The sequence below is a fragment of the Nicotiana tabacum genome, chromosome 9 (genome assembly GCF_000715075.1).
Source record: "Nicotiana tabacum cultivar K326 chromosome 9, ASM71507v2, whole genome shotgun sequence".
NCBI classification, from domain to species: Eukaryota; Viridiplantae; Streptophyta; class Magnoliopsida; order Solanales; family Solanaceae; genus Nicotiana; species Nicotiana tabacum.
The window spans coordinates 123646087-123673935 of record NC_134088.1 but is presented as its reverse complement, the minus strand read 5'-3'; the positions used below and the strand labels follow the sequence as shown (position 1 = coordinate 123673935).

Below are 27849 nucleotides of genomic sequence, written 5' to 3'. Positions count from 1 at the left end.
AGGAGGTTTTCAGAAATTTTCAAACGTTAACTGATTTAGAAAAAGGAAAATATAATTGGTGATATTCAGCATAAGCTTCAAACCATTTAGAGAAATTAATTTGCTCTTCTATGAAGTTTAAAGACTCATAGTAAATACTTTGGAGATTTTTCCTTTCGTCTCCTTGAAAATTCTAGAAAAACCAAGTTCTTTTGAAAATATTTTCTTGTGAATAAAAATTTGCTCGAAGTTTTTCTTTATCAATTTGAAAATCATTTTCCAAAACAACTAATTCAGAACCTAAAGTCGAGTAAGTGGGAGATTGAGGTTGTTCATAATTAACTACTGTCGGGGGCTGTTTCTACAGTATATGTAGTTTGTGGGATTCTAGAGTCAAAATTAACCGTTTCGATCCTAGAAGAAAAGGAAGATATTGAATGTCTTCCAGACTGAATCTCAGACTGTGCCGAAGAGGAAGAGACATTGACTCTTTGGCTAAGGGGCCTTTGGAAGGAAATGGCTACAGATCCGCTAGAATATTATTGGATCTGAAAGACCGTAGTATTTTCTGATTTCTCAGCCTGAGTAGTATATTGCAGTAACCAGTTTTGTGGTAGAAAACATGGCTCCAAGAAATGGATTTTGGTATTGACATATGAGATCTTTGTAGATCTGTTTTGAAAAGAACAGTTTCACCTTTATGGAGGGTTTTCATGGCTCCAGTATTAAAGGCTGAACTCATAGCTTTATACTGTATTTTATAAATAATTGCTACCGGTAAGGATCCAGTTTTGATTTTATAATTAGCAGTTTTAACATTAAGAGTTAAAGAATCTAAGATATTTCTATCTCTAAGAGACACTGTAAAATTAGAAAAACAATCAAAGTAAATAGGTCCACTATTGAGGCTAGTTTCTACCATTCCAAGGAGGGAATCATTGAAGTCTAAAAATCTAGAATCTCTAAGATAGAGGAGTAGAGATGTGTCTAGACCTTCTCTGGACAGAGGTCTAGCTGCAATCTGTACTAAACCAAAATGGAGATAATTGTATTTTTGCATATATTTTTCTATAGACTTGGAGTTTAAAAGTTTGATTTCCTCATGATCTGATTCAAGAGGAATGGTTTGTTCAATTATAGAAATATAGTAATCACTTGTTAAGGGCCATAGTGAAGACTTGTAAATTGTGTACTGTGGATGTTTAGGGATCTTTCAGTCATCAATTGATTGCTGCAAATCAGAAAAGCTAATTTCTTATTTGAGTTTGGGGTTGGAAGAGGATGAGGAGGAGGAAGATGAAGAAGTTGGAGAAGAGAAGGAATTTTTTGAAGGGGACAAGAAAGGGTGGAAGAAAGACATGTCTTAGATCTGCAAGTGATTACAACAAAATTAACGACGATAACTTTAATGCTTCCTATTCTTGGTTCAAGAGACCATTGGGTTCCAAAGGATAATATTCAAGTTCTTAACTCAATATTATGTAAAAAGGTTAGATCTAAAAATCAAATATATGGATACATGTCTTCTCTTATATATAGTAATTAAATCTAATAACCTCTTAAGAAGTTGTTCTTTAGGATGACCCAAAGGTTATAAATAATCATCTATAAGCCAACTAAGAATTATCATATCCACTTTTCTCAGTAAAACTACTTATAGTGTAGATCCGGAGGGATCAAAGTGCCATCCTTAAGAGATCTTCTTAAAAATAAAATATAAGATTTAAGAAAGATATATAAAAGAAGCCATATATCTATAGATCTAAGGTTGATATACCAATACCATATAAAAGAAAGTTAAAATCAAGAATAATAATCCTTACTCCCCCACATGGCTCTGATACTAAGGGGACCAGCCAATAATAATCCTTACATCCCCCCATGGCACCGGTCCCCTTGGTAGCAGAGAAGAAATTAGCTTCATCATCATCCTCTTCCAACCCCAAACTCAAAGAAGAAATTAGCTTTTCTGATTTGCAGCAATCAATTGATGATAGAAAAATCCCTAAACATCCACAATCCACAATTTACAAGTCTTCACGATGGCCCTTAACAAGTGATTACCATATTTCTACAATTGAACAAACCATTCCTCATGAGGAAATCAAAATTTTAAACTCCAAGTCTATAGAAAAATATATGCAAAATTACAATTATCTCCATTTTGGTTTAATACATATTGCAACTAGACCTCTGTCCAGAGAAGGTCTAGACACATCTCTACTCCTCTATCTTAGAGGTTCTAGATTTTTAGACTTTAATGATTCCCTCCTAGGAATGGTAGAAACCAACCTCTGTAGTGGACCAATTTACTTTGATTGTTTTTCTAATTTTACAGTATCTCTTAGAGATAGAAATATCTTAGATTCTTTAACTCTTAATGTTAAAACTACTAATTATAAAATCAAAACTGGATCCTTATCGGTAGCAATTATTTATAGAATACAGTATAAAACCATAAGTTCAGCCTTTAATACTGGAGCCATGAAAACCCTCCATAAAGGTGAGACTGTTCTTTTCAAAACAGATCTACAAAGATCTCATCTGTCAATACCAAAACCCATTTCTTGGAGCCATGGTTCTCTACCACAAAACTGGTTACTGCAAGATACTACTCAGGCTGAGAAACCAGAAAATACTACGGTCTTTCAGATCCAATAATATTCTAGCGGATATGTAGCCATATCCTTCCAAAGGTCCCTTAGCCAAAGAGTTTATGTCTCTTCCTCTTCGGCTCAGTCTGAGATTCAGTCTGGAAGACATTTAATATATTTCTTTCCTTCTAGGATCGAAACGGTTAATTTTGACTCTGGAATCCCACAAGCTACATATACTGTAGAAACATCCCCCCGACAGAAGTTAATTATGAACAACCTCAATCTCCCACTTACTCGACTTTAGGTGCTGAATTAGTTATTTTGGAAAATGATTTTCAAATTGATAAAGAAAAACTTCGAGCAAATTTTTATTCACAAGAAAATATTTTCAAAAGAACTTGGTTTTTCTAGAATTTTCAAGGAGACGAAAGGAAAAATCTCCAAAGTATTTACTATGAGTCTTTAAACTTCATAGAAGAGCAAATTAATTTCTCTGAATGGTTTGAAGCTTATGCTGAATATCACCAATTATATTTTCCTTTTTCTAAATCAGTTAACGTTTGAAAATTTCTGAAAACCTCCTCTGGAGAGGAAGTAATCTCACAACTTCCACCAGCACAAGGATTTTCAACAAGTTATGCAAATACTTCAGTAGCAACTAATCCTTTCAAATTAAAAAATGAAAATGAAACTATTACAGGCAAAGATATTAAAAATATTTTTGAAAAAAATAATTATACAAACAAATATTTACAATCTCTTGGTGAATATTTAGTTACAAAACCACCTTCAGCTTCTACTAGTTCTAAGCCAGCAGAAACATCCACCTCTTCAATCCCTTTATTTAAACTTTATGAGATCCCTAGAACTTTTGCTACGGAACTTCGGATTCACCAAGCTAAAGACTATCCTCATCTCTTTGACCTTCAACGTAGGATTCTAGAGATTGAGAAAACTCTGATAACTCAGGATTCCCCAACTAACGATTCTTCTATACAGGTTCTCCGAGAAGTCGATTCTGACCAAGAAACCAATTCACAGTCAGACAATTCCATGATAATCCTCCCCTAGATATTTCCCCTGTTAGAACAAGATCCTTCAACTAGCGTCAACCCCAAAGACTTTACTATTCTAGAGATGTCCATCCTGATGTAGCCTTAGAAGAAAGACCCAATGTTATGCAGAACAATTATAATGCAAATAATATCTATGAATGGAACATAGATGGTTGTTCTAAATATAATATTTTTGTCAAATTACAGCAAATGACTATGGTAGCTACTGCATACCGAACTTCTCATAAATGTTCTGACTAACTTACTACCCATGTCTTAGTAGCAGGTTTCACAGGTCAACTTAAGGAATGGTGGGATATCCATTTTAGCGAACAAGATAAGAACCAAATTCTCTTTTTAAGTGTCCGAGTTAATTCAAGGGGAGAACTAATTCTTAAGGATGGCTTTACCATTCCTGATTCAACCAACACCCTGATTTATACCATTATCAAAATATTCATAGGTAGTCCAGATATCTTTTGGGAAAGATCTTCTGAGATACTTAACAACCTTAAGTGTAAAACCCTTTCTGATTTCAGATGGTATAAAGATTCCTTTCGTACCCAAATCTACAAAAACACTGACGGAAATCTCCCATATTAGAAAGAAAAACTACTAGATGGCCTACCTAAGTCTCTTAGAGATTTAGTTAAAGAATAACTCCAAAATCAACATTCTGGTGATATTATTCCTTACGAACAAATTACCTATGGCCAACTTATCAGTTTTATTCAACATGTAGCTTTCAAAATCTATCGACATGATAAGATATTGAGACAATTAGCTAAAGATAGAACATAGACCCGTCAAGATCTAGGTAGTTTCTATGAACAATTTGGTTTACCACCTTGTACTAAAAAGCCTCATAAGAGACGGACAACCAAGGATATGGAGATTACGAAATATAGGTTTTCTGCACCCAAATTTAGGAAGACCAAACCGTTTCCTTCTAAATCCAAAACCTTTCCAAGTAAACATAAATCAACAAACTTCCAAACTCCTAATTCTAGCAAATGTTTCAAATGTGGCAAACTAGGTCATATAGCCAAATACTGCAAGTTGTCTAACAAAGTTAAAAATCTTGATTTAGATGAGTATGTTCTAAACCAGACCGAACAACTTTTATTAGAGGACAATGGCACTTCTGATGTTGCTGATGATGAACTTGAACAACAATTTAACCAACTCGAAGATGATGACACAAAATCATCTTCATCCCAGTCTAGTTAAGAGGAACCTGCAGTTATTGTTCTCTCTAAAGAACAAGATCTTCTTCTTGAACAAGACCTCCAAACTGAAATAGCATTCCTTAAGGAAGAAATTCGAGAAAATAAGGAAAAACAAGAATTAGACCGTCTTGTTCTCCAACAGCTCTCTACCAAACCTGAAGAGCCTAAACTAGCTGAAACTAAACCAGTTGAACAAGAAGTTTTTGTCAACCACCTCTCCAGAATTTTCATAAGAAAATGCCATATGAGGGTCATCCTAATTGTCAATAAGTCATTTACCTTGGATATCATTATCTTATTTGATACAGGTGCAAATCTCAACTGCATACAATAAGGCTTCATTCCAACCAAATTCTTTGAAAAAACCAAAGAAGGTCTTAGAGCTGCTAACGGCAGAAAACTAGGAATTAGCTTCAAACTCTCCAATGTTGAAGTTAGAACCTCCCTGGAAAATTTTCCATTACTTTTTATGGTAACAAAACAAGGAATTCTAATCGAACGTATATGAGGTAGAACCCTTCTTCCTTTTGAGAGACCTCCAATGACAAAGCTCCTGTCTACCATAAAAAGTAAAAAAACACAGATCAATTTTCTAAAATAAGAAGTAGCGTTCCAAAGGTTACAATAGCAACTTCGAGATTCTTCTCTCCAATCCAAGATAAAAACTTTGGAAACCAGAATCCAAAGAGAACTTTGTACTGATTTATCTACAACATTTTGGAATCGCAAGAAACACATTGTTAGGCTCCCTTATGAACCTGACTTTGATGAAAAAACCATCCCCACAAAAGCTCGTCCTATCTAGATGAATCACGAGCTAACCATTCATTGTAAAAAAGAAATCAATGATCTTCTTGAAAAAGGCATCATCTCTCCAAGCAAACCCCCTTGGAGTTGTGCTGCCTTTTACCTCAATAAAAACTCTGAAATTAAATGAGGTGTCCCTTGATTGGTCAACAATTATAAACCTTTGAACAAAGAACTTCGCTTGATTAGATACCCTATTCCAAACAAAAAAGATTTACTTCAACTACTTTATGCTGCAACTATCTTTTCAAAATTTGATTTAAAATCAGGATTTTGGCAAATTCAAATAGATCCCAAGGAAAGATATAAAATTGCTTCTACAGTACCATTTGGACAACACGAATAGAATGTAATGCCATTTGGTTTTAAAAAAATGCTCCTTCCGAATTTCAAAGGATAATGAATGATATTTTTAATCCTTTTCACAATTTATTATTGTTTATATTGATGATGTTTTAGTATTTTCTACTAGCATAAAATAATATTTTAAATATCTAAAGGTTTTCTTTAATGCTATCAAATAAAATAGATTAGTTTTATCAAAAACTAAATATAGTCTTTTTCAAATCAACATCCGATTTCTTGGGCATAATATCCAACAGGGAACCATTATCCCTATTCAAAGATCCATACAATTTGCTGACAAATTTATTGACCAAATTTTAGATAAAACCCAGCTTCAAAGATTTTTAGGATGTGTTAATTATGTATCAGATTTCATTTCAAGCCTTAGCAATTTGCTAAAACCTCTCCATGATAGGTTGAAAAAACCTCCACCTCTGTGGACTTCAGTCCACACCAATGTTATCAAAGAAATCAAATTGAAATTCAAAGACCTTCCTTGCTTATCTCTCCCCGATCCTTCTGCATCCAAAATAGTTGAGACCGATGCATCAGACATTGGTTATGGTGGCATTTTTAAGCAGAAAAAAGATGACAAGGAGCAAATTGTTGCATTTGCATCAAAATATTGGAATAATTCCAAACAAAATTATCCTACAATTTAAAAAGAAATTTTAGCAATTATTTTGTACATTTTTTTATTTCAAGCTGATTTATTAAATAAATTTTTTTTGTTAAGAATTGATTGTAAAGCTGCGAAATCCGTTTTACAAAATGATGTACAAAATTTTGCTTCTAAACATATATTTGATAGATGGCAAGCTATTTTATCTATTTTTTATTTTGATATAGAATATATCAAAGGGAGCTTAAACTGTATTCCAGATTTTCTTATCCGAGAATTCTTGCAGGGGAGATAAAATGCCAAGAAAAAAGAAAGAAGAAATTTCAGATCCTCCAATACCTGTTCTTCCTCCACTTGAGGTAAATATTACTGAAGCAGTACCTAAACAGTCTGCTACAGATGTTGTTTTCAAACAACATACCATTTCAGTTGTCTCCAAGCAACTCTTAAAAGGCGCAGCTGGACCAAGCCAGCCCAAATATAGGAAGCCATCAGACTATGCCATGAGCGGACTCCCCCAAATTCATATGATAGAAAGTTCAGGACCCATTCCAATTTTTCGTCCAAAAAGATGGGCAGAAGAAGAATATCAACAAGCTTAAACTCAACTAGCACAGACCATGACTTCTCCTTGGACAAAAGGAGAATTCATGCAATGGTGCCAACTCATGGGAATTAAAGATCAAATGACCATGCCTGGCCTATTTAAAAAATAACTGGGAGATCAGTACTAATTATATAAAAATTATAGTTCCAAGGTGGCAGCACAAAGCCACGCATCTTCTTCCAACTCCGTGGCGGCCCAAAGTCACACGACCCCTTAAATTCCTGTGGTTGCTAAAAGCACCACACAAAAGATATTGGAGGCTACAAGCTCCATTGCAGGTACAGGATGTCGATCCAACATCTCAAAAACCACAACTAATCAGGCACTTTCTTCACCAGTGCCACAACCTATTTCTTCAACAAAAGTTCCTCCTTCGAGGAACCTACTTATATTAAGAATGAAAGTGTTTACCCACGCATTCAGATTGAACCAAAATTCTGGCATTCCAACCTCGAGGAGGTAGCTAAGAAAATACTTAGCCCTTCAGCCAATTTTGTTCAAAACATCCATAAATATACACAAAAATACTATGAATTTATTCTCATAGATATCAGTTCCTGCTTGTTTAAGCCTCACAAAGAAAAACAAACCCAATCATATGTCACGCATATTATGGTGTGGATTAACAAAATAATCTCACCAAAAGAATGGGGAACCATCCAGCCAAATACAAAAGACTTTCTCAGCCTTTTGATTCGTAATTTTACAATTATTACAACTACCAGACATCATGGATGAATGCTTTCACCTTCCAAAACCAACTTGGAAAGCATTCATGGTTCATCCTCTAGAGTAAACAATTAACCTCTGAATTCCCTTAGTGGTTTATACATCAATGGTATCCTGCATATGGTCATAGAGTTAAAATCCTCCCAGCACCAGTAAAAGAAGGATATGATTATTTCTGCCACAGGTTTTCTAGTGAGTAGCAAATACCCATACTCCTATAATTTTCCCACAGATTTCAATCCCATGGATATACTCCCAGACGTTTTCCTTCCATAAGCCAGAAAGACATAAAGGACTACTGTGGTTAGCCCTCCAAGGCCACTGCAAATGGTACAAAATGTAGGATTCATCTGAAGCCTATGTGCCAGCAGTAGACAAGTGGTTTCTATCTCATCCGCAGTATCTAGCTATAACAGATGTGCCGAAATATTATTTTTACAACAAAGTCCATTGCAAGTGCACAACTAGCCGGTTCCAGCAACATGCTTGATTTTATTCACCAAATGAAAAATATTCTTGATTCTCTCAAGACACAAATTCCAGGTCAACAAAATCAAGCATCTTCGTCTGAAAAATGATCATCATCATCATCAGAAGACCCTGATTTAATGTTCTGAGAAATTAATCAGAAATTACATCAGCGTGACAGCACAATGATATCACAATTGACATCATCCATGACATCAGCTAGCACTTACTCCTAATGACATTAGAAAACACTATGTAATTTTTAGTTTTTGGCTATAAATAACCCCCCATATCACTTGTAAAAGACACAACTTACACTACCACTTGAGAAAGAATTCTCTCCCCCTCTCTAAAATTGGTTAGAGCTCTATCTCTAAGTATATTATAAGTTTTTAACTTGTATTATCAAATTTTTTTTTCATTTTAAATAACAATCAAGTTTTTATTTACTTTACTCTTGCTCACTTACTCCATTTATATTACTCTGCATTATGGTCGGTTATACCACCTAAATTACTTTGTCGCATTTTATTTACATGGTTGGCTCTGCCCCATAAATTTATTTATTTGCACTCTAATTTACTTTATTCTACAGGTTTAATTATCTTATTGTTACTTGCTTCCTGTCCTTACATTTATTTATTTTTTTCCTAATCTTTTAGGGGCTTCGCTTCCTGTCCCTCTACATAAAAGCAAGTTAAAAACAAGAATATATATATATATATATATATATATATATATATATATATATATATATATATATATATATATATATATACATATATATATATATATATCGACCGACCACTTTTGTATTTTGCCCAAATATAAGAGGACAAGACGCATTCAGAACAAAAGCCCAGGAGGAATTTGGGCTTGTGATTTTGAAAGGAAAAATGAGACATTATAGCCTATGTAAAAATAATAGCCGAAAAGTGTATGACATTGTATAACCGCTCTTAAAATAATAATTAAAAAGATAAATTACATATACATATTCTGAATGTTATATACAAAAAATATATTTTTTTGGCTACTAAATATAAATAAATTCTGGCGGAGGGTAAAAGTGATAATACCCCTTTTTGGGGATAAAAACTTATCGGTAAAATAACAACTTTAGCATGTTTGCTTTAATAACTCTCACGATCGTTACAAATCCTCTAGAAAATCTTTACATAATAGATGTGAGATAATATATGTCAACTAGAGGGAGGGAGAATTCCAATAATACACGGTGTAAGTCCGGAAAGAAATCCAGTAAATATGGCTCCACCACTATGGAGGCTATGAGCAATTCAATTTCGATGCCTGTTATTAAGAATTAAGAACACTGTACATGCACAAAGTAGAAGTATCTTGCGAGCGAGCGGCATGTTAGTATTCCAAAGTAAAAAAGGAAACCAAAAACAAAACAAAAAGAGGGAATGGAGAAAAAGAAAAACTGAAACAACAAAGATTAAAGGAAATATTAAAAAGGGTATATAATTTAAATTAAATTATATACTTATTTTTACATGTATTAACCATATCATAGTAGGTTATTTACTATACTATATTTTTTCAGATTTCCAGATCATGCTTGTTACATACAGTAACCTAATATTGTAGATAATTTAACATGATGGTGCAAAACAATTATACACTTTTATAAAGCCAAATAAGCTTCTGCAACATGTATAGGTCTTTCTTTTAAATTTGTCCTACGGCTTCTTCCAAAAAATAGCTGCACAAATATTCAAACAATACAAGTATAGATATTTCAACTACTATGTCACTTTCCACACATTTTCTTGATCAGGTTGTTACTCCACTATTTAAAGAATCAAGTAAGACAAATACCTGACCAAAATGTTTTATTATATTTTACATTTTGGAATTGATGGTCTGTTAAGAATATATTCACATGGTTTCCAAAATCTCTCTTTTATTAAGAATTAAAAAAAGACTTGATAATGATAGCAGATCATAATTCAAGAAATTCAAAGAGATAAAGCTTAAAAACTTACTTCATGGCCTCTATATATCTTAGTCCAAGAACTATACTCAAACTCTCTATATTTTCTCTCTCACACACAGAGCTATAGTTTCTTCTATACACTCTTGTCAATGGCACAAAAAAGAGAAAACATAGTAATGTTTCCATTAATGGCACAAGGCCATTTCATCCCCTTTTTAGCATTAGCTCTCAAACTAGAGCAAGAAAAAGGTTATTACATAACCTTTATCACCACCTCTCTCAATATCAAGAAACTCCGTCCATCTATTCCGCCACAATCCTTCATTCGTCTCCTCGAAATCCCTTACGATAGCACATCCCACGGCCTCCCTCCCAACACTGAATCCACCGAGAATCTGCCACTTCCGCTCTTCATCCGATTCCTCGAATCCACTCCCTCTCTCAAACCAGCCTTCACTAAAATCATGTCCAATCTTTTTCTTGAAGAAAATTGCTCTAGGCCACCACTTTGTGTCATTTCAGACATGTTCTTTTCATGGACAGCTAAGATTGCTCATACATTTGGAATGTTTCATGTTATATTCAATGCTGGTGGATGTTTTGGTATGGGGGCTTATCATTCAACTTGGATAAATCTTCCTCATGTAGGAAAAAAATCAGATGATGAATATTTTCTTCCTGGTTTCAAAAACTGTAAGATTCTTGTTAAAGAATTGACTGAAGAAATTAGAGCCATTACAGGTAACTGCCGATTCAGGATTTAAACTCAATGAATGTTCTTAGCAACATAATACATTGAACTATAGAAATTACGAAATATTAGTGTTTTTTACATATACGATTTACGTTTTTTACAGGACCTGTGCCATTTCCTCAGACCATGTTTCAAGAATGGCTAGAGACTGATGGAATGTTGTTTAATACAGTGGAGGAGATGGATTTGATGGGATTGGCTTATTATAGAAAGCAATTCCCTTGTCCAATATGGACAATAGGACCAATTGTTTCATCATTTGGTAGCAAAGCAAGAGCTGGAAAATCATCAGAAGCAGAAAGTGTTTCAAAGATTTGTGCAAATTATCTTGACACCAAGTCTCCAAGTTCAGTTCTTTATGTAGCATTTGGTTCTCAATGTACACTAACAGAGTCACAAAGAGAGAACTTAGCCAGAGCACTTGAATCTAGTGGGGTAAATTTCATATGGATAAATAGGAACTCATCAAATATTAATCAAGAAAAGGAGTGGTTACCAAGAATTCAATATAGTAAAAAAGGACTTATAGTCCAACAATGGGCACCGCAAATGGAGATTTTGTCACATAAATCAATTGGCGAATTTTTGAGTCATTGTGGATGGAATTCAGTAATGGAAGCTCTTACAAATGGAATTCCAATTCTTGGATGGCCAATGGGAGCAGAGCAGTCTTTTAATGCAAAGATGTTAGAGGAAGAGCTTAAAGTTTGTGTTAGAATAATGGCTAGTGGAGTAGTAATTAGCTCTGATATAAAGCACGAGGAGATAGTGAAGAAAATTGAGATTATTATGAAGGAAACACAAGGAAAGGAGATGAGAAAGAGAGCTTTAATGGTGAAAGAGATGATTCACAATGCTTCTATTACTACTAAAGAAGGTTTAAAGGGTTCTTCAGTTATAGCCATTGATGAGTTTCTTAATGCTGCATTTTGTATGAGGAAGAACATTTTTGGATCACCAGAAAAACTGTTATATGCATTGATAGCATAAAGTTGTTTTTTAAAAAAAATTAATATCTGCTCTATTTTTTTTACTGTTAATGTAATTCATCAAAAAACTATTTTTCTTTTCATGTTTTCATTCTTATAATCTGATTTATATTCTTCCAATGATGTGTAACACTGCCTATATATATATATCTGCAAACTGCATACCAATTTCAGAGGCAAATCCAAAACTTAACGTTAATGTGTTAAAAATGAATGCAATTACTATGTATATGAGTCCTTTAGTATTTTTGTATATGTATACATGATTAGAGTTGAAAGCAATTATTGAATACCATCTCAAGCCACCTATGACGAAATCGGACCACATTTAAAAAAACTGACCATAGCTTATAGAAACTAAACTTAAGGCAATAAGATTCGGATAAAATTCTAAGTCCTTTCAAGAAACTAAGACATTTTTCTCTTCTTCCTAAGGATATAAGACATCCAGCAATCTCTGCATGTCATCTGTGTTATCAAAGGCGAAAAGCGTAAAAAAAACTCTAAGGTTTGTGGGAACTTTAACCGCAAAGCGCAAATAAAGCGTGAGCTTTAATGAAAAAAGCGCAACGGGAAAAAAATATATATATATATATATATATATATATATATATATATATATATATATATATATATATATATATATATATATATATATATATATGTGTGTGTGTGTGTGTGTGTGTGTGTGTGTGTGTGTGTGTGACATATATAGATAAAAAATTGAAAAATAATTAAAATAAAATGAAATATCAGTTGTTTAGTGTCGCCTTTTCAGGATTACACTCATCGGCAAGGAAAAATATGCCTTAGAGCCTTGATGCGACACAAAAGCGCCCCCAAAGCAAGGCGAAGCGCTCAACATGTTTTGAGCCTCGCTTCAGGGCTTAAGCGCGTCATTGACAACACTGCATGTCATTGGAGGGTGGACTACAAATATTTTGCAGTTCCATTTTCTAGTTTTTTTCTTCATAACCATTTTGTTAAAAGAAACAGTTTTTTTTTTCTTCTGAAACCCAATTATTTTGTATTCCTGAAACGAAATAATCATTTTAAAAAAATGTTTCTGTCTGCAATGTTATTAATCATCTAGTTCAAGTCTTTATTCTGCTCATAATGTAAATATGGCTAAAATGAAAAATAAAAAGTTTTATGGTTCAACGAATCTAATCACATGCATTATTTTGGCACACTTAGTACTAGCTGAAAAATTATTAAAACAATTGTATAATTTTACTTTTGTAGGGCTATGAAAATTCAAACTCAAATATCAAGAGATAAATACTAAAGAGGTGTAATGGAGGGAACATAGATTCAAACGTCTCAATCTTTTGTAAAAACTAAATCCTTTAAGCCTTCGAAGAATATTACATAAATTAAAAGGTTAAGCTCATATCAACCTGCTAAAAGATTGTAATTCTAATGCCTAGCATATACAGCTAACAAAATAGAAAAAAACACAGCGGCTTGGAATCACAGGAAACTTCACATCAATATACAGTAGTGCAAGAACTTAAATTAATTTTACCTTAATTCGCATAGGGGACCGGGATATACTGCTAGGGGATTTGGGGCATTCGGAGAGTCTCCGTGACTTTAGGTATTGCAGGCGCATTAAGGTGGAGGAGGTCGCGTGGGCTTTGCGTAAGATGAGTACGGGTAGAGCACCCGGGCCAGACGAAATTCCGGTTGAGTTTTGGAAGTGTGTGGGTAGAGCAGGCTTGGAGTGGCTGACCGGACTGTTCAATGAAATTTTTAGGACGAAGAGAATGCCGGATGAGTGGAGGTGGAGTACAGTGGTACCATTGTACAAGAACAAAGGTGATATCCAATTTTGTAACAATTATAGGGGTATCAAGTTACTAAGTCATACCATGAAAGTTTGGGAGAGGGTGGTAGAGGTGAGGGTGAGGAGGAAAGTATCTATATCCGACAACCAGTTTGGGTTCATGCCGGATCGCTCGACCGCGGAAGCTATCCACCTAATTAGGAGGTTGTGGAACAGTACAAGGATAAGAAGAAGGATCTACACATAGTGTTTATCGACTTGGAGAAAGCATATGACAAGGTCCCTAGGGAGGTGCTCTGGAGATGTCTTGAGGCAAAGGGTGTGCTGGTAGCTTACATCAGAGCGATCAAGGACATGTATGATGGAGCTAAGACTAAGGTTAGGACTGTGGGAAACGACTCAGAGCATTTCCCGGTTGTTATGGGTTTACACCAAGGCTCTGTGCTTAGCCCGTTCTTATTTGCATTGGTGATGGATGCATTGACAAACCATATTCAAGGGGATGTGCCATGGTGTTTGTTATTCGCTGATGACATAGTCCTAATTGATGAGACGTGAGATGGTATTAACGAGAGGTTGGAGGCATGCCATCGAGTCTAAGAGTTTCAAGTTAAGCAGGACTAAGACAGAGTACCTGGAGTGTAAGTTCAGTGCTGAGTCAAGGGAAGTAGGCAGGGACATGAGGCTTGGATCACAGGCAGGGGCGGCCCGACGAGTTTTGTGGCCTAAATCCAAACTTTACGAAGGACCTTAACTTTTCTTTTCTTTTTTTAAATTATTTATTTATTTGAAGTCTATTTTCTAGCATTTCTTAGATACAAAGTTATTAATAATTTTCTTATAATAAATAACTCCTAATAAATCTTTCTTAATTGACAATATTGTTAATTCATTTAATCTTTATTGAGACATTGTTTATCTTAGGTGAGATTTTATCAATTTTAACTTTGAAAATTTCTTTCCGCTAAAAAGGAAACAAGAGTTATTACCTATATTCCATAAGTAATATCGGCATTGGAAAAAGAATCAATTTTTTTTATTTGACCGAGTGTATCAGTTAAACTGTTATCTTCTAATTATACTATTTTTCTTAATATTTTTAATTCTGATAATAAATCTAAATCGTCAATATCGAATTGATTATCATGCATTAAGGAACATTCAAGATTAAGGTAATATGTTTTCAAAATTTTATCATCTAGTGATCTTAATCTTTACCGCTAAATAGAAAACCAAATATATTTTCATATGCTTCGAATTGTTCAAATCTATTTTGAAGTAAAAACAAATAGCCTTGTCTACTATGTATACAGTAATAAATTCCAAAGGGCTCTTCGAAATATTTTGAGATTTTATTTTCAACATTCTAATCAAATTGTTACTTCTTATATATCATACGTTTCTTACGAACTTCGGGTTCAATATTCATTTCAAGTGCAATTTTCTTGGCAGAAATCATAGCAGTTGCAAATCCTTCTTCTTTATACTTGTTAAAGAAAGAAATCAAAAAATTTCACTTCAAAGAACATTTAAACTTATACATAGCCTATTAGGTGTAACAAAAAATGGGGCTCCTATAAATGTAGGGCCTAAAGAAGTTGCTTTACTTGCTTTATGGAAGGGCCTCCCTTGATCACAGGTCATCCCCAAGAGAGGTAATTTCAAGTACCTTGGGTTAGTTATCCAGGGGGATGGAGAGATCGACGAGGACGTCACTCACCGTATAGGGGCAGGCTGGATGAAATGGAGGTTAGCATTTGGAGTCCTGTGTGACAAAAAAGTGCCATCAATACTCAAAGGTAAGTTTTATAGAGTTGTGGTTAGACCGACCATGTTGTATGGGGCAGAGTGTTAGCCGATCAAGAGCTCTCATATCCAGAAGATGAAGGTAGCATAGATGAGGATGTTGAGATGGATGTGCGGAACTAGGACGGATAAGATTATGAATGAGGATATTCGGGAGAAGGTGGGCGTGGCCCCTGTAGATGACAAGATGCGGAAAGCGAAACTCAGATGGTTCGGGCACGTACGGAGGAGAAGCCTTGATGCCCTTGTGAGGAGGTGTGAGAGGTTGGCTTTGGTTGGTACGGGAAGAGGTAGAGGGCGACCTAAGAAGTATTGGGATGAGGTGATCAGGCAGGACATGGCATGACTGCAGATTTCCGAGGACATGACCCTTGATAGAAAGGTCTGGAGGTCAAGCATTAGGGTTGTAGGCTAGGGGTAGTCGAGCTTTTTCTACTTCATACCGGGGGTGAGGCGGGTTTGATAGGGTTGATCTTAGACGATTAGGTGTTAATGTTGAGTCCAGACTATCTTTTCTATTTATCATAGCCCCGGGCCTTAATTACTGGTTATTGTTATTGCATGTCATCTATTTTATGGTTTTTATGCTGCTATTACTATTTCTATGATTTCTGCTGATGTTACTGATGAATTGTCTCTTCTTATTTTATTTCCGTCTTCCTGAGACGAGTGTCTATCGGAAACAACCTCTCTGCCATATCGGGGTAGGAGTAAGATCTGCGTACATACTAACCTCCCCATACTCCACTTTGTAGGATTTTACTAGGTCGTTGTTGTTGTCGCATATGTGCCTCAACAACACTTTTGTAGTCCCAATCTAGGCTGAGATAAGTTGTCATAGTTTTTTAATTCGACATTTAATAAAGTCTCCACATTTCTTATAATTTATTAGAACTACGGAGGCTTTACTATGACGTGGAATTAAATGAAGAAGACAATTGTTCCGGCTCTCTGGACATACTGTAATAATTATATATGTATGCAATAGCAACAACAACAACAACCCAGTAAAATCTCACAAGTGGAGTCAGGGAAGGGTAGAGTGTACGCAGACCCCATTCCCTAGAGGGGTAGAGGCTATTTCCGAAAGACTCTCGGCTCAAGAAGAAGAAAATAACAATAGGCAATGGGTCAGTTAATAATAGAAGCTAGAAAAATAATATCAGCATCTTAAGAAACAGAAAATAGATGGAAAAAGCAATAACAATAACCAGTAATAATGCCATAGAAAATAGTGTGGAAACTACATAAACAGTGTGGAACTACATAAACCACTAACGACCCAAGGCGAAACATTACCAGCCTAGCCCCGCCCCCGACACCACGTATAAAAAATCTCGACTCCCTCCTAACCTACAACCCTAATGCTCGACCTCCACACCTTCCTATCAAAAGCCATGTCCTCGGAGATCTGAAGTCACGTCATGTCCTGTATGATCACCTCACTCCAATACTTCTTAGGCCGCCCTCTACCTCTGCTCATACATGTCAATTTCAACTACTCATACCTCCTAACTGTGGCATCTATGCTTCTCCTCTGCACCTGCTCGAACCATCTAAGCGTCGCTTCCCGCATCTTGTCGTCCATAGGAGTCACGCCACATTCTCTCGAATATCTTCATTCCTAATCTTATCTGCTCGCACATCGATCTCAACATCCTCATTTCTGACACTTTCATCTTCTGGGTTTGAGAATTCTTGGTTGCCCAACACTGAGCCTCATACAGCATGGCCGGTCTAACCACCGCTCTATAGAACTTGCCTTTAAGTTTCGGTACCACTTATTACACAGGACTCCAGATGCTAACCTCCATTTCATCCACACTCCTATATGATACATGACTATATATGTATGCAATATATAAGAATATAGAGAGGGAACAACTATCATTAATCATCCTCGAATCCTCCAATAACATTAACAACATTTTTCAGAAAATAAGAACTCGTGTTCCGGTGCTGAAACCATAACAAAAGAAAAAGGAAAAAAGACTAAGGATGTTTTGAGAAAATTAGAGATGATGAGAAAATATATATATATGGATTATTTTCTTGTCGAGACCTTTACTTTTTTTCATCACGTGGAAGTAGAATTAATTCTTATTTATTTAATTCTATCCATGTGGAGAGGAAAGAAATATCTATGCTCAACTATTCTGGTATATTTTTAATGGGAGTTTTTGGTGTTGCATTATATGGTTCTAAGGAACCAAAAATAAATTTTGAAACATTAGTTAATCAGTCATATCTAAAGTTTTAACTGGGAAATACTCTAATGTTACTTATGGAGAAAAGGTTATATCAAGTTTTAATTTTTTTTTATTTTGCTCTCTCTCTCTTGAGTATTTGCATTATTCAATTTAAACAATTATTCTTGCATATGTTCCATAATCAAGTAATTGTAGAAGACTCAACAACTTTTTAAGAGAACCTATGACTATCTTGAATTTTGGTGATTGTATGGGGTTTATATTCCTCTTGAACCAAGTATTATTCCCAAGTAATTAATTCCTATTTATACCTCTCGTTACCACAAGCAAGCTTTTCATAATTCTCTTGTGCGCACTGTAATCATGTCACTGGCTTTTCACTACGGCACTAATATTCTAGTATGGTGAACTAGAAAGGATTTCAGTTGGTGGAAAGCAATCAGATATGATTGTGTCATCCAGTATGCTTGCTCATGTACCTCTCTCCTAAAAGAGTAAGATAATTGTGTGTGTGTGTGGGGGGGGGGGGTTGGAAGGTAGAACTTATTATGATCTACAACTCCTTTTGTGAGAACTCTCACAATTACCTAATGCATACAGTACTTCTCTAACTAAAGTTAGCTGTACAAAATGATAAACTACTGTATCTCTGGCTTCCTCTTTTGAGACTTTACAACCCCAAAATGAACAAAATAAGCATCCAAAAAAACATAGTTCTGCACAAAACCCTGATAAATTATAAGAACAGTAGATCAGTGCTTGTACTTACAGATAGATGTTTCCATTTTTACAAAAGGGAAGTACTCGTGGGATTTGCGAAGAGATGTCGTTTTAAAATAATCTTTGAATTCATGAATTGTCTTCCAAGAAGGCCACTGAGAATTGCAGGTGGCCCAGCTTTAGTTTCAAACATTTTTTGCGCAATGATATGGTTATCCAGAATCATCATCTCTAACAAAGTTCTGCAACTCTTTAAGACAAAAAGGCAATATATTAGCATTTCACAGAGGCATCCACTTCCAACCAAGAGGTTGCGAGTTCGAGTCGCCCCAAAAGCAAGGTGGGAGTTTTGGAGGGAGGGAGCCGAGGGTCTATCGGAAACAGCCTCTCTACCCCAGGGTAGGGGTAAGGTCTGCGTACAAACTACCCTCCCCAGACCCCACTAGTGGGATTATACTGGGTTGTGGTTGTTCTCAGAGGCATTCAAAGCATGTACTAACAACCTTTCTCTAAAATCATCTAATTTGGAATTCTAAGTTACAGATTTTCATACAATATTACAGAATCTGGCACTTTTGATCACTAAGAAAGAAACTGTATACTTCCTCAGCTAAGTAGCAATATATGATAGACATTACTCTAGTGCAAACCCCAGAACTACAGAAGTTCTTGGAAAGAAGTTGAATGTCAAAGGTGGTATTTATAAGCTCTCAGGTACTTGGCTCCACGATTAGATAAATGGGAGAAAAACTAGTCCAATTAAACTTAGATTGCAAATCTCTTTATAGCAACAAATACTTGGCAGCAAGAAGATGCAGTTAAGACTGATAAGTTTTGAACAAGAGCAATAAATTACATTCATTTTTGGGAGGACAAGGCCGAGAAGGTCCTCGGATATTATTTTACCAGAACTGTAACCATGTAATTCAGTTCATATGATAAATAGAAAATTCAGGTCACACTATGAAATCATTATGATCTTTTCCCGGGGTGACTTCTGTTTGTTCAGTCAATCGGAAACGTACACTGGGGCACTGATGAATAGTTTGTTCATGGAAAGTTTACAAATGGATATATACCTGAGGATTCAGACCATGCATCTGGTCAATAACATTATCCTGCAACAAAAATTAAAAGATGCATTTATAAGTTCATATCGGGAAGAGGCTTCATCATAAATAATGACCGTAGTAATCACTTTCTATCCATGCAAATTAACCGTGCCAACATCACTTCTGTAATGGTCTACAGCTACATGTCATAATCAACTGATATGCACCACATTTTATATAAGATACCGTAAGTTTAAAAGTGCATACCTCTAGAATTCCTGGATTCTGCATTATGATACCCAGAGCACGAGACACAAGTTTTCTGTAGACAATGTTGTTGACAGTGCCATCACCATCAATCCAAAACAATATTGGCTTACAGAAATGAGATTTTGCAGTTTGGAAGTCCAGTGAATCATGTCCATTTGTGCTTTGCCTTTCAAGTAAAGGTTCAGAAGGTTGCTTTTGATCAGTGGGATTATGGAGTTCAGCGGCTTCATATTTGCTTGGTGCTGCCCCTTTAGAAACTCCCGCAGGAATGACCAAAGAATCTTGTCGAGCAACAGACACAGTGGACAAGACATACTTAGAACGATATAACGAATCAACCACATGAACAGAATCATAAGCATTGACCTGCATTGAAGGTTCAATAGGTTATAGGCGCAAATTACAGAAAGTGGAAATCTCCCCCAATTAATCATTTCATATCTTGTCTCTCTGTAGCATCACTGAAAAACCATTACCAATTTACCAAGATGAAAGGAGCAGGGAAAAGGATCAATCGTAAATCAGATAATGACAAGATGTCTATCTTTGCCAACTTACACCCTTTTCTACTCCATAGGTGTGTATCAATCATGCGAATTTGTCTGGTGGATAAGACATTTACCTGCACCAGGGCATTGACTTAGCTTACTTGGAACAAACATACTAATAGCCTGTTTGGCCAAGTTGTTTTGGACCAAAAATGTTTTTTTTAAGCCAAAAGTGCTTTTTTCCAAAAATTGAAGTGTTTGGCTAAGCTTTTGAAGAGAAGCAGAAGCAGTTTTGGAGAAGCAGAAAAAAGTAGCTTCTCTCCAAAAGCACTTTTTTGAAAAGCACTTTTGAGAAAAATACACTTAGAAGCAGGTTTTAAAAGTTTGGCCAAATACTAATTTGAGAAGTGTTTTTCAAATTAATTAGCCAAACACAAACTACTTCTTACCAAAAGTACTTTTGAGAAAAAACACTTCTCAAAATAAGCTGATTTTTGCAGCTTGGCCAAACAGGCTATAATTCCTTGTTTTCTGGCACAACCCTCAATAAATAGTTTGTGTAGTTTTACGATCTATCCTCTTTCTAGAGGGGGGCATTTTTCTGGACACTATTACCAATACAAAAGGGAAAAAAGGTTACATGGTCCAAAGTATTGCAGTATACAAATTCCTCTATCTAAACCAACCAGGCCTTGGAAAAGGGAAACGAACCATATCACTATTCCCACTATAAGAAATAATCCATCCATCTCATAAAGATAGATCTAGTTTGATTGGAGTGGAGTTTAAGAGAGTAAATGTTTGAATTACATTTCCAAGTTGATAGAGAAGTGCTTAAATAATAGTTTGAACTTTGAAAGAGTGGAATAGTTAATTGAAAATATGTCACATCAAGTTGAAACAATACAAACTTGTAGTAATAAACCTATACTAATAAGAATTTTTGGAGGGACTTAAATTTACCATTTGTCGAAATAGTTCTAGCTTTTCCAGACTGACCAAAAAAAAAGGAGGTCAATTTTAATGGAATGGAGAGAGTACTTCTCTGCCTACTTTCTTTTATACTTGTCTAATCTCAAATTACCACCACTAGGAAAAAAAATTAAAATTGACAACTACAAAGCATAGTACCTTCAATACTTGTCCAAAAGTTTCAAGGACGTCGATAATAACGCCCAGCATCTTTTCCCCTGATAAGGGACAAAAACTCATCGCATCACTCTTGTGATATTTTAATCAAACAGAAAAGTAATGTGAAAAAAGAAGGGTTTCATACCCTGAACATCCACAGACATTGAGATTTCTTTCATGCTTAGACCCTGGTCACCAGCCTTTTGAACGGCTAAAAGTAAAGACCTATAGAGCCCTGGGTTAAGTGCAGAACTTTCCTTTTTAGAAGAAAAGGAGCAAAACTGTTCAGCACAGCTTGCCATGGCTTCCCAGAGCAACTCTTTGGAAGACACTGCTGTGTATCTGTAATTCTCATTCTCATGTGTTTCCTTTACATGATTTTGTCCTTCGATGTGAGATGCACTACTGCTAGCTTCAAGAACTGACATGAACTTGACTTGATTATCTTCACCAATTTGTGTCAAGGGCTGATAGTCATCATCTTTAAAAAGTTCTACAGCTTCTCTGCTTAAAAATGTTGCACGGCTCAAGGATAAAGTAATATCAGGAAAACCCTTTGCTCTGCGACCCTCACCTTCGCCAATCAACCATGGTCTCAATTTCTTACTCCTGTTTCCATCCCAAAACTCACAAATATTATGTTTACGTTTGAAAGTTCTGGCATCCTTAGCCTCTCCAATGCCTTCATCTGGAAGGCATGGTATAATTGACAGTTCTCCTGAAGACAATAGACCACATAAAGTTAAGACATCACCACATTGCATGTCCGGCGGAAGAACAACCCCACCATTTATCATCTCTTTTTCTCTTTGATGCAGCCAGGTTGAAAATCTAGCTGCTTGTGCTCCAGTTTCTCTTTGAAGCAGAGATAAAAACATACTATTCAAGATGTTCGGAGGAAAAACAACGGTGCCTTTGGCTGCAGTCCTGATCTGCATAAAAGTGAAGGTGAGGACATTTAGTATAATAAGGAGAGAATAATTGCAGATGCTGCCATCGATTAAAAAAAAAATCTGCACTTCGCTACACATATCCTTCTATACCAGTTTCACTGAGTCATCTTACTATTAGGGAGTGGCTTAGAGAAACAGGGTAACCAGGTTGGTCTCACTTGCAAACTACCATCCAAGAAACTATGCTAATACCCTAACGGGGCACTTGTATCGACAAAGCTATGCTTCTTAATACCTGGACACAAATACTGGCCCTACACTACAACTCTCCTGTTGAGAAGCTCCATCAATCATAGACACAAGTAAACAACTAACAGATACTACTTTTTCCCATTATTCCATGCAATACTTAGTTATTCCTTCTGAAAAATTCCTTTACTTTCCAGTTGAACAAACATGAAAATTTGCAGTAAAATATGTTTGCTCAAAACATGACACTAGCCAATGCAGCCAATGACTGCTTGAATTTTTCTCAAATATATAATGCTGATACTATACTCAATTGTTTTATAAACGAAGGCCAGTGGCACATGGTCCAAAACTCGGTGGATAAAGGGTCCATCCCTCTACTCTTCACTTAAATACCGAGCTTTTGTCTGATATTAATTTCTTAAATCTTTTATATGAAATGTTTCTCCTGCTTTGCACATAATGTGACATAATTTGACTGGAACATGTGAGAAGGCACGGGAGAAAATATGTTATTGATATTAGATGATAAATACAATACAAGAGGTCCCTATTTATAGCTATACACTACAAGGAGATATTACTCCTCTTCCAATGTGGGACAAGACTACACTATACATATCTATAAACTAACACTCCCCCTCAAACCGGTGCATACACATCATATGTACCGAGCTTGTTACACATGTAGCTAATACGAGAACCAGTAAGAGACTTAGTGAAAATATCTGCTAGTTGATCATTCGACTTTACAAACTTTGTAACAATATCTCCTGAAAGTATTTTTTCTCTGACAAAGTGACAGTCGATCTCAATGTGTTTGGTCCTCTCATGGAACACCGGATTTGACGCAATATGAAGAGCAACTTGGTTATCACACACTAGTTCCATCTTGCTGATTTCTCCGAACTTTAACTCCTTGAGCAACTGCTTGACCCAAACTAACTCACACGTCGCTATAGCCAAGGCCCGATATTCGGCTTCGGCGCTAGATCGAGCAACTACATTCTGTTTCTTGCTCTTCCACGAGACCAAATTACCTCCTACTAGAACACAATATCCAGACGTAGAACGTCTATCAAAAGGTGATCTTGCCCAATCAGCATCTGTGTACCCAACAATCTGCTCGTGGCCTCGATCCTCGAATAGTAATCCTTTGCCTGGAGCTGACTTTATATACCGAAGAATGCGAACAACTGCATCCCAGTGACTATCACAGGGAGAATCCATAAACTGACTTACAACACTCACCGGAAAAGAAATGTCAGGTCTAGTCACGGTGAGGTAATTCAATTTGCCAACCAACCTCATATATCTCGTAGGGTCTCTAAGAGGCTCCCCTGTCTAGGCAGAAGCTTGGCATTCGGATCCATAGGAGAGTCAATAGGTCTGCAACCCATCATTCCAATCTCCTCAAGAATGTCTTAGGCATACTTCCGCTGTGAAATAACAATACCTGAGCTAGACTGAACGACCTCAATACCTAGAAAATACTTCAATCTACCCAGATCCTTAGTCTGGAAGTACTGAAAGAGATGTTGCTTCAGATTAGTAATAGCATCTTGATCATTGCCAGTAATAACAATATCATCAACATAAACCACTAGATAAATACACAGATTAGGAGCAGAATGCCGATAAAACACAGAGTGATCAGCCTCACTACGAGTCATGCCGAACTCCTGAATAATTATGCTGAACTTACCAAACCAAGCTCGAGGGGACTGTTTCAAACCATATAGTGACCTGCGCAATCTGCAAACACAACCATTAAACTCCTCCTGAGTAACAAAATCAGGTGGTTGCTCCATATAAACTTCTTCCTCAAGATCACCGTGGAGAAAAGCATTCTTAATGTCTAACTGATAAAGAGGCCAATGACGTACAACAACCATGGACAAAAAGAAACGAACATATGCTACTTTATCCACGGGAGAGAAAGTATCACTATGATCAAGCCCAAAAATCTGAGTATATCCTTTTGCAACAAGACGAGCCTTAAGCCGATCAACCTGGCCATCCGGGCCGACTTTGACTGCATAAACCCAACGACAACCAACAACACACTTACGTGCAAGAAGAGGAACAAGCTCCCAAGTATCACTCGCATGTAAAGCAAACATCTCGTCAATCATAGCATGTTGTCATCCTGGATGAGATAGTGCCTCACTTGTAGACTTAGGGATAGAAACAGTGGACAAAGAAGATATAAAAGCATAATGAGGTGACGACAGGCGATGATAACTTAAACCGACATAGTGGGGATTAGGATTAAGTGTGGATCGTACACCTTTGCGGAGTGCAATTGGTTGACTAAGAGGAGACAAGTCCGCAGTAGGTATAGAATCTGATACGGGGCGTGAATCACCTGGGCCTGATGCTAGATGTGGACGACGATGATAAGTCAAGAGTGGTAGAGCTGTGGAGGAACTGGAGCTATAGGTGGTGGAGCTACAACCGGAGCTGTAGGTGGTGGAACTGGAGCTATAGGTGGTAGAGCTACAACTGGAGCTATAGGTGGTGGAGCTACAACTGGAGCTGTAGGTGGTGGAGCTGGAGTGACTGAATCTCCAAAAGATGAAACTGGTAGTACCTCAGAAATATCTAAGTGATGACCTGAACCTGTGAAGTATGATTGGGTTTCAAAGAAGGTAACATCAGCGGACATAAGGTACCGCTGGAGGTCAGGAGAGTAGCATCGATACCCCTTTTGTGTTCTCGAGAAACCCAGAAATACGCACTTAAGAGCACGAGGAGCTAACTTATCTGTTCCTGGAGTAAGGTTATGGACAAAACAAGTGCTTCCAAAGATACGGGGTGGAAGAGAGAACAAAGGTAAGTGGGAAAACATGACAGAGAATGGAACTTGGTTCTGGATAGCTGAAGATGGCATACGATTAATAAGATAGCAAGATGTAAGAACTACATTCCCCAAAAAACGCAACGGAGCATGAGATTGTATGAGTAGGGTACGAGCAGTTTCAATAAGATATTTATTCTTTCTTTCAGCTACCCCATTTTGTTGAAATGTTTACGGACAAGATGTTTGATGAATAATCACATGAGATTTCATAAACTGCTGAAATGGGGGAAACAAATACTCTCGGGCATTATCACTACGAAATGTGCGAATAGAAACCCCAAATTGATTTTGAATTTCAGCGTGGAAGGTCTGGAAAATAGAAAACAACTCAGATCGATTTTTTATTTAAAATATCCAAGTGCACATGGTCATCAAGAAATAAAACAGCACATTTAAGTGATTTGGCTAAGCGTCTAACAACTATGAGATTAAAAGGACTATTGGGAACATAAAGGACAGAATCTAAAGGTAAGGAAGGAAGTGGACTTGCTTGACCTATTGCAGTTACCATGGTTTGAGACCCATTGGCCATTGTGACTTTTGGAAGAGATTGAGAATACGAAATAGTAGTGAAAAGAGATTTGTTACCAGAAATATGATCTGATACACCTGAATCAATGACCCAAGACTCAGAGGATGAAGATTGGGAGAAACAAGTCACGCTATTACCTGTTTGAACAAAAGAAGCTATCTCAAAAGATGTCTGCTTACATGCTTTATACTGAAGGAACTCAATATAATCTGCTAAAGAAACCATCCGACTATTCAAAGCATCGGTTCCCATGTCGCTACAATTTGTAGTAATAGGGTTAACTTGAAATAGTGGAAATAAATAACTCCTGTGAGAAAACTGAAGAAATAGCTTGAAAAACACTATTTACAGCAGGAAAACAGAACATTGTTCTGCGCCGGAAACATTGTTCACGCTGAAAACACTGTAGCTCGCCGGAATCTACTGTAGCTGACGGAAAAACTCAAAGTGGTCGGAATGAAACAAAACCAGTGAGGGTAGAATCGGAATTACCAGGCGATCCTACTATTCAACTGGAACTTTTTCAAAATTTGGCCGGAACAGTGCTCACGCGCCGGCACGTAGGTCAGATCTCGCCGGAAAATATTTTCTTTTCCAGGTGCGTGAGGGCGCGCGGACGTGTGTTTTCCAGTGGGGTTGACTGGGGTTTGGTCGCAGGATCCTGAGGAGTCTTGTGGTGGTGTTGGTTTTTGCATAACACCAACAGAAAGTGATTTGCTTACGGACAACCTTCTAAGTAGCCGGAAAATTGCACGGCGAAGAGGTCTTTCTTCCCGAAAGTCGCTGGAATGATGCACAGCGACGGGTTTCTCATTAATGCTCTGATACCATGTGAGAAGGCATGAGAGAAAATATGTTATTGATATTGAATGATAAATATAATACAAGAGGTACTTATTTATAGCTATACACTACAAGGAGATATTACTCCTCTTACAATGTAGGACAAGACTACACTATACATATCTATAAACTAACAGAACAAAAATCACAAACTTACTTTCACTTCAACATTGTATTGGTAGGAGTAAAGAAAAGTACTATTCTAATGTTTCTAAAGCTAGTTCGATAGTAGAACATCACACCGTAGTTTCAAAGTTGAATTTGAACAAGAATCTTGTTAAAGTTTTACAAATTGTAGATATTCTAGAAGTGCAATAAAATTTTAAGGTTTTTCTAATTACATGATTCTTGCATAAATTGGATGGAAGGGCTTCAAATCCAAATATCATGAATTTCTGCATACAGTGATTGTATTTCGTAGTTTAAACATACATCAATTGATGATAACATCCATCCAGGTTATATCAGTGCATACCAGTGTTCAGTAAGTGCAATGTGTATAATCAGATGAGCCAGAAAACACTTACCACTTTCTTCTCTTTCAGGAAGTTGAAAGCATCCAAAATATCATGCTTTGGGTAATGATTGTATGTTTCAACAATGGAAGCTGGCACCAGTCGAAATCTTGAGAAGGCCAGGACTGCCATCTTTAATAGCTCTGCAGCATTTGCAACTGAAACTGATTCAAATGCTTGCCTACTTACACTGTTGCTTACACTTAAAGGATCACCACACCTCTTAGGAACCCAGTGCGAGCTTTTCTCCTGATAAGAAATTTGTTTCATCTGGTCAAACTCTCAGCTTTTTGTCCATGGGGGGGGGGGGGAGGGGTAAGTAAGATAGTATAATGATGATCATGCAG

The 27849-nt window shown here is 36.4% G+C and overlaps 2 protein-coding genes across 17 annotated transcripts in view; one reads left to right on the top strand and one right to left on the bottom strand.

The window, feature by feature from the left end:
• The first annotated feature begins 10517 nt into the window (after positions 1-10517).
• On the top strand, positions 10518-12142 carry LOC107831227 (UDP-glycosyltransferase 92A1-like). Its single transcript, XM_016658977.2, has 2 exons — positions 10518-11139; positions 11256-12142. Exons 1-2 carry the CDS (start codon positions 10548-10550, stop codon positions 12140-12142), a joined length of 1479 nt encoding a protein of 492 aa, XP_016514463.1. The 5' UTR covers positions 10518-10547.
• A 6353-nt stretch (positions 12143-18495) lies between these two features.
• Positions 18496-27849, bottom strand: part of LOC107813492 (uncharacterized) — a 33151-nt gene continuing 23797 nt past the window's right edge. For 6 of the 16 annotated variants that reach the window (XM_075222208.1, XM_075222207.1, XM_075222213.1 and 3 more), the window contains 6 exons: positions 27515-27772; positions 21753-22539; positions 21608-21666; positions 19986-20354; positions 19746-19784; positions 18496-18916 (listed from right to left, as the gene is read on the bottom strand). In XM_075222208.1, the coding sequence (XP_075078309.1) occupies positions 18734-18916; positions 19746-19784; positions 19986-20354; positions 21608-21666; positions 21753-22539; positions 27515-27772 (1695 nt within the window). In that variant the 3' untranslated portion in view covers positions 18496-18733. Of the gene's footprint in view, positions 18917-19487; positions 19785-19985; positions 20355-20546; positions 20611-21607; positions 21667-21752; positions 22540-27514; positions 27773-27849 lie in introns of those variants that run through there. The other 10 variants (XM_075222209.1, XM_075222217.1, XR_012695070.1 and 7 more) reach the window with 9 other exon arrangements.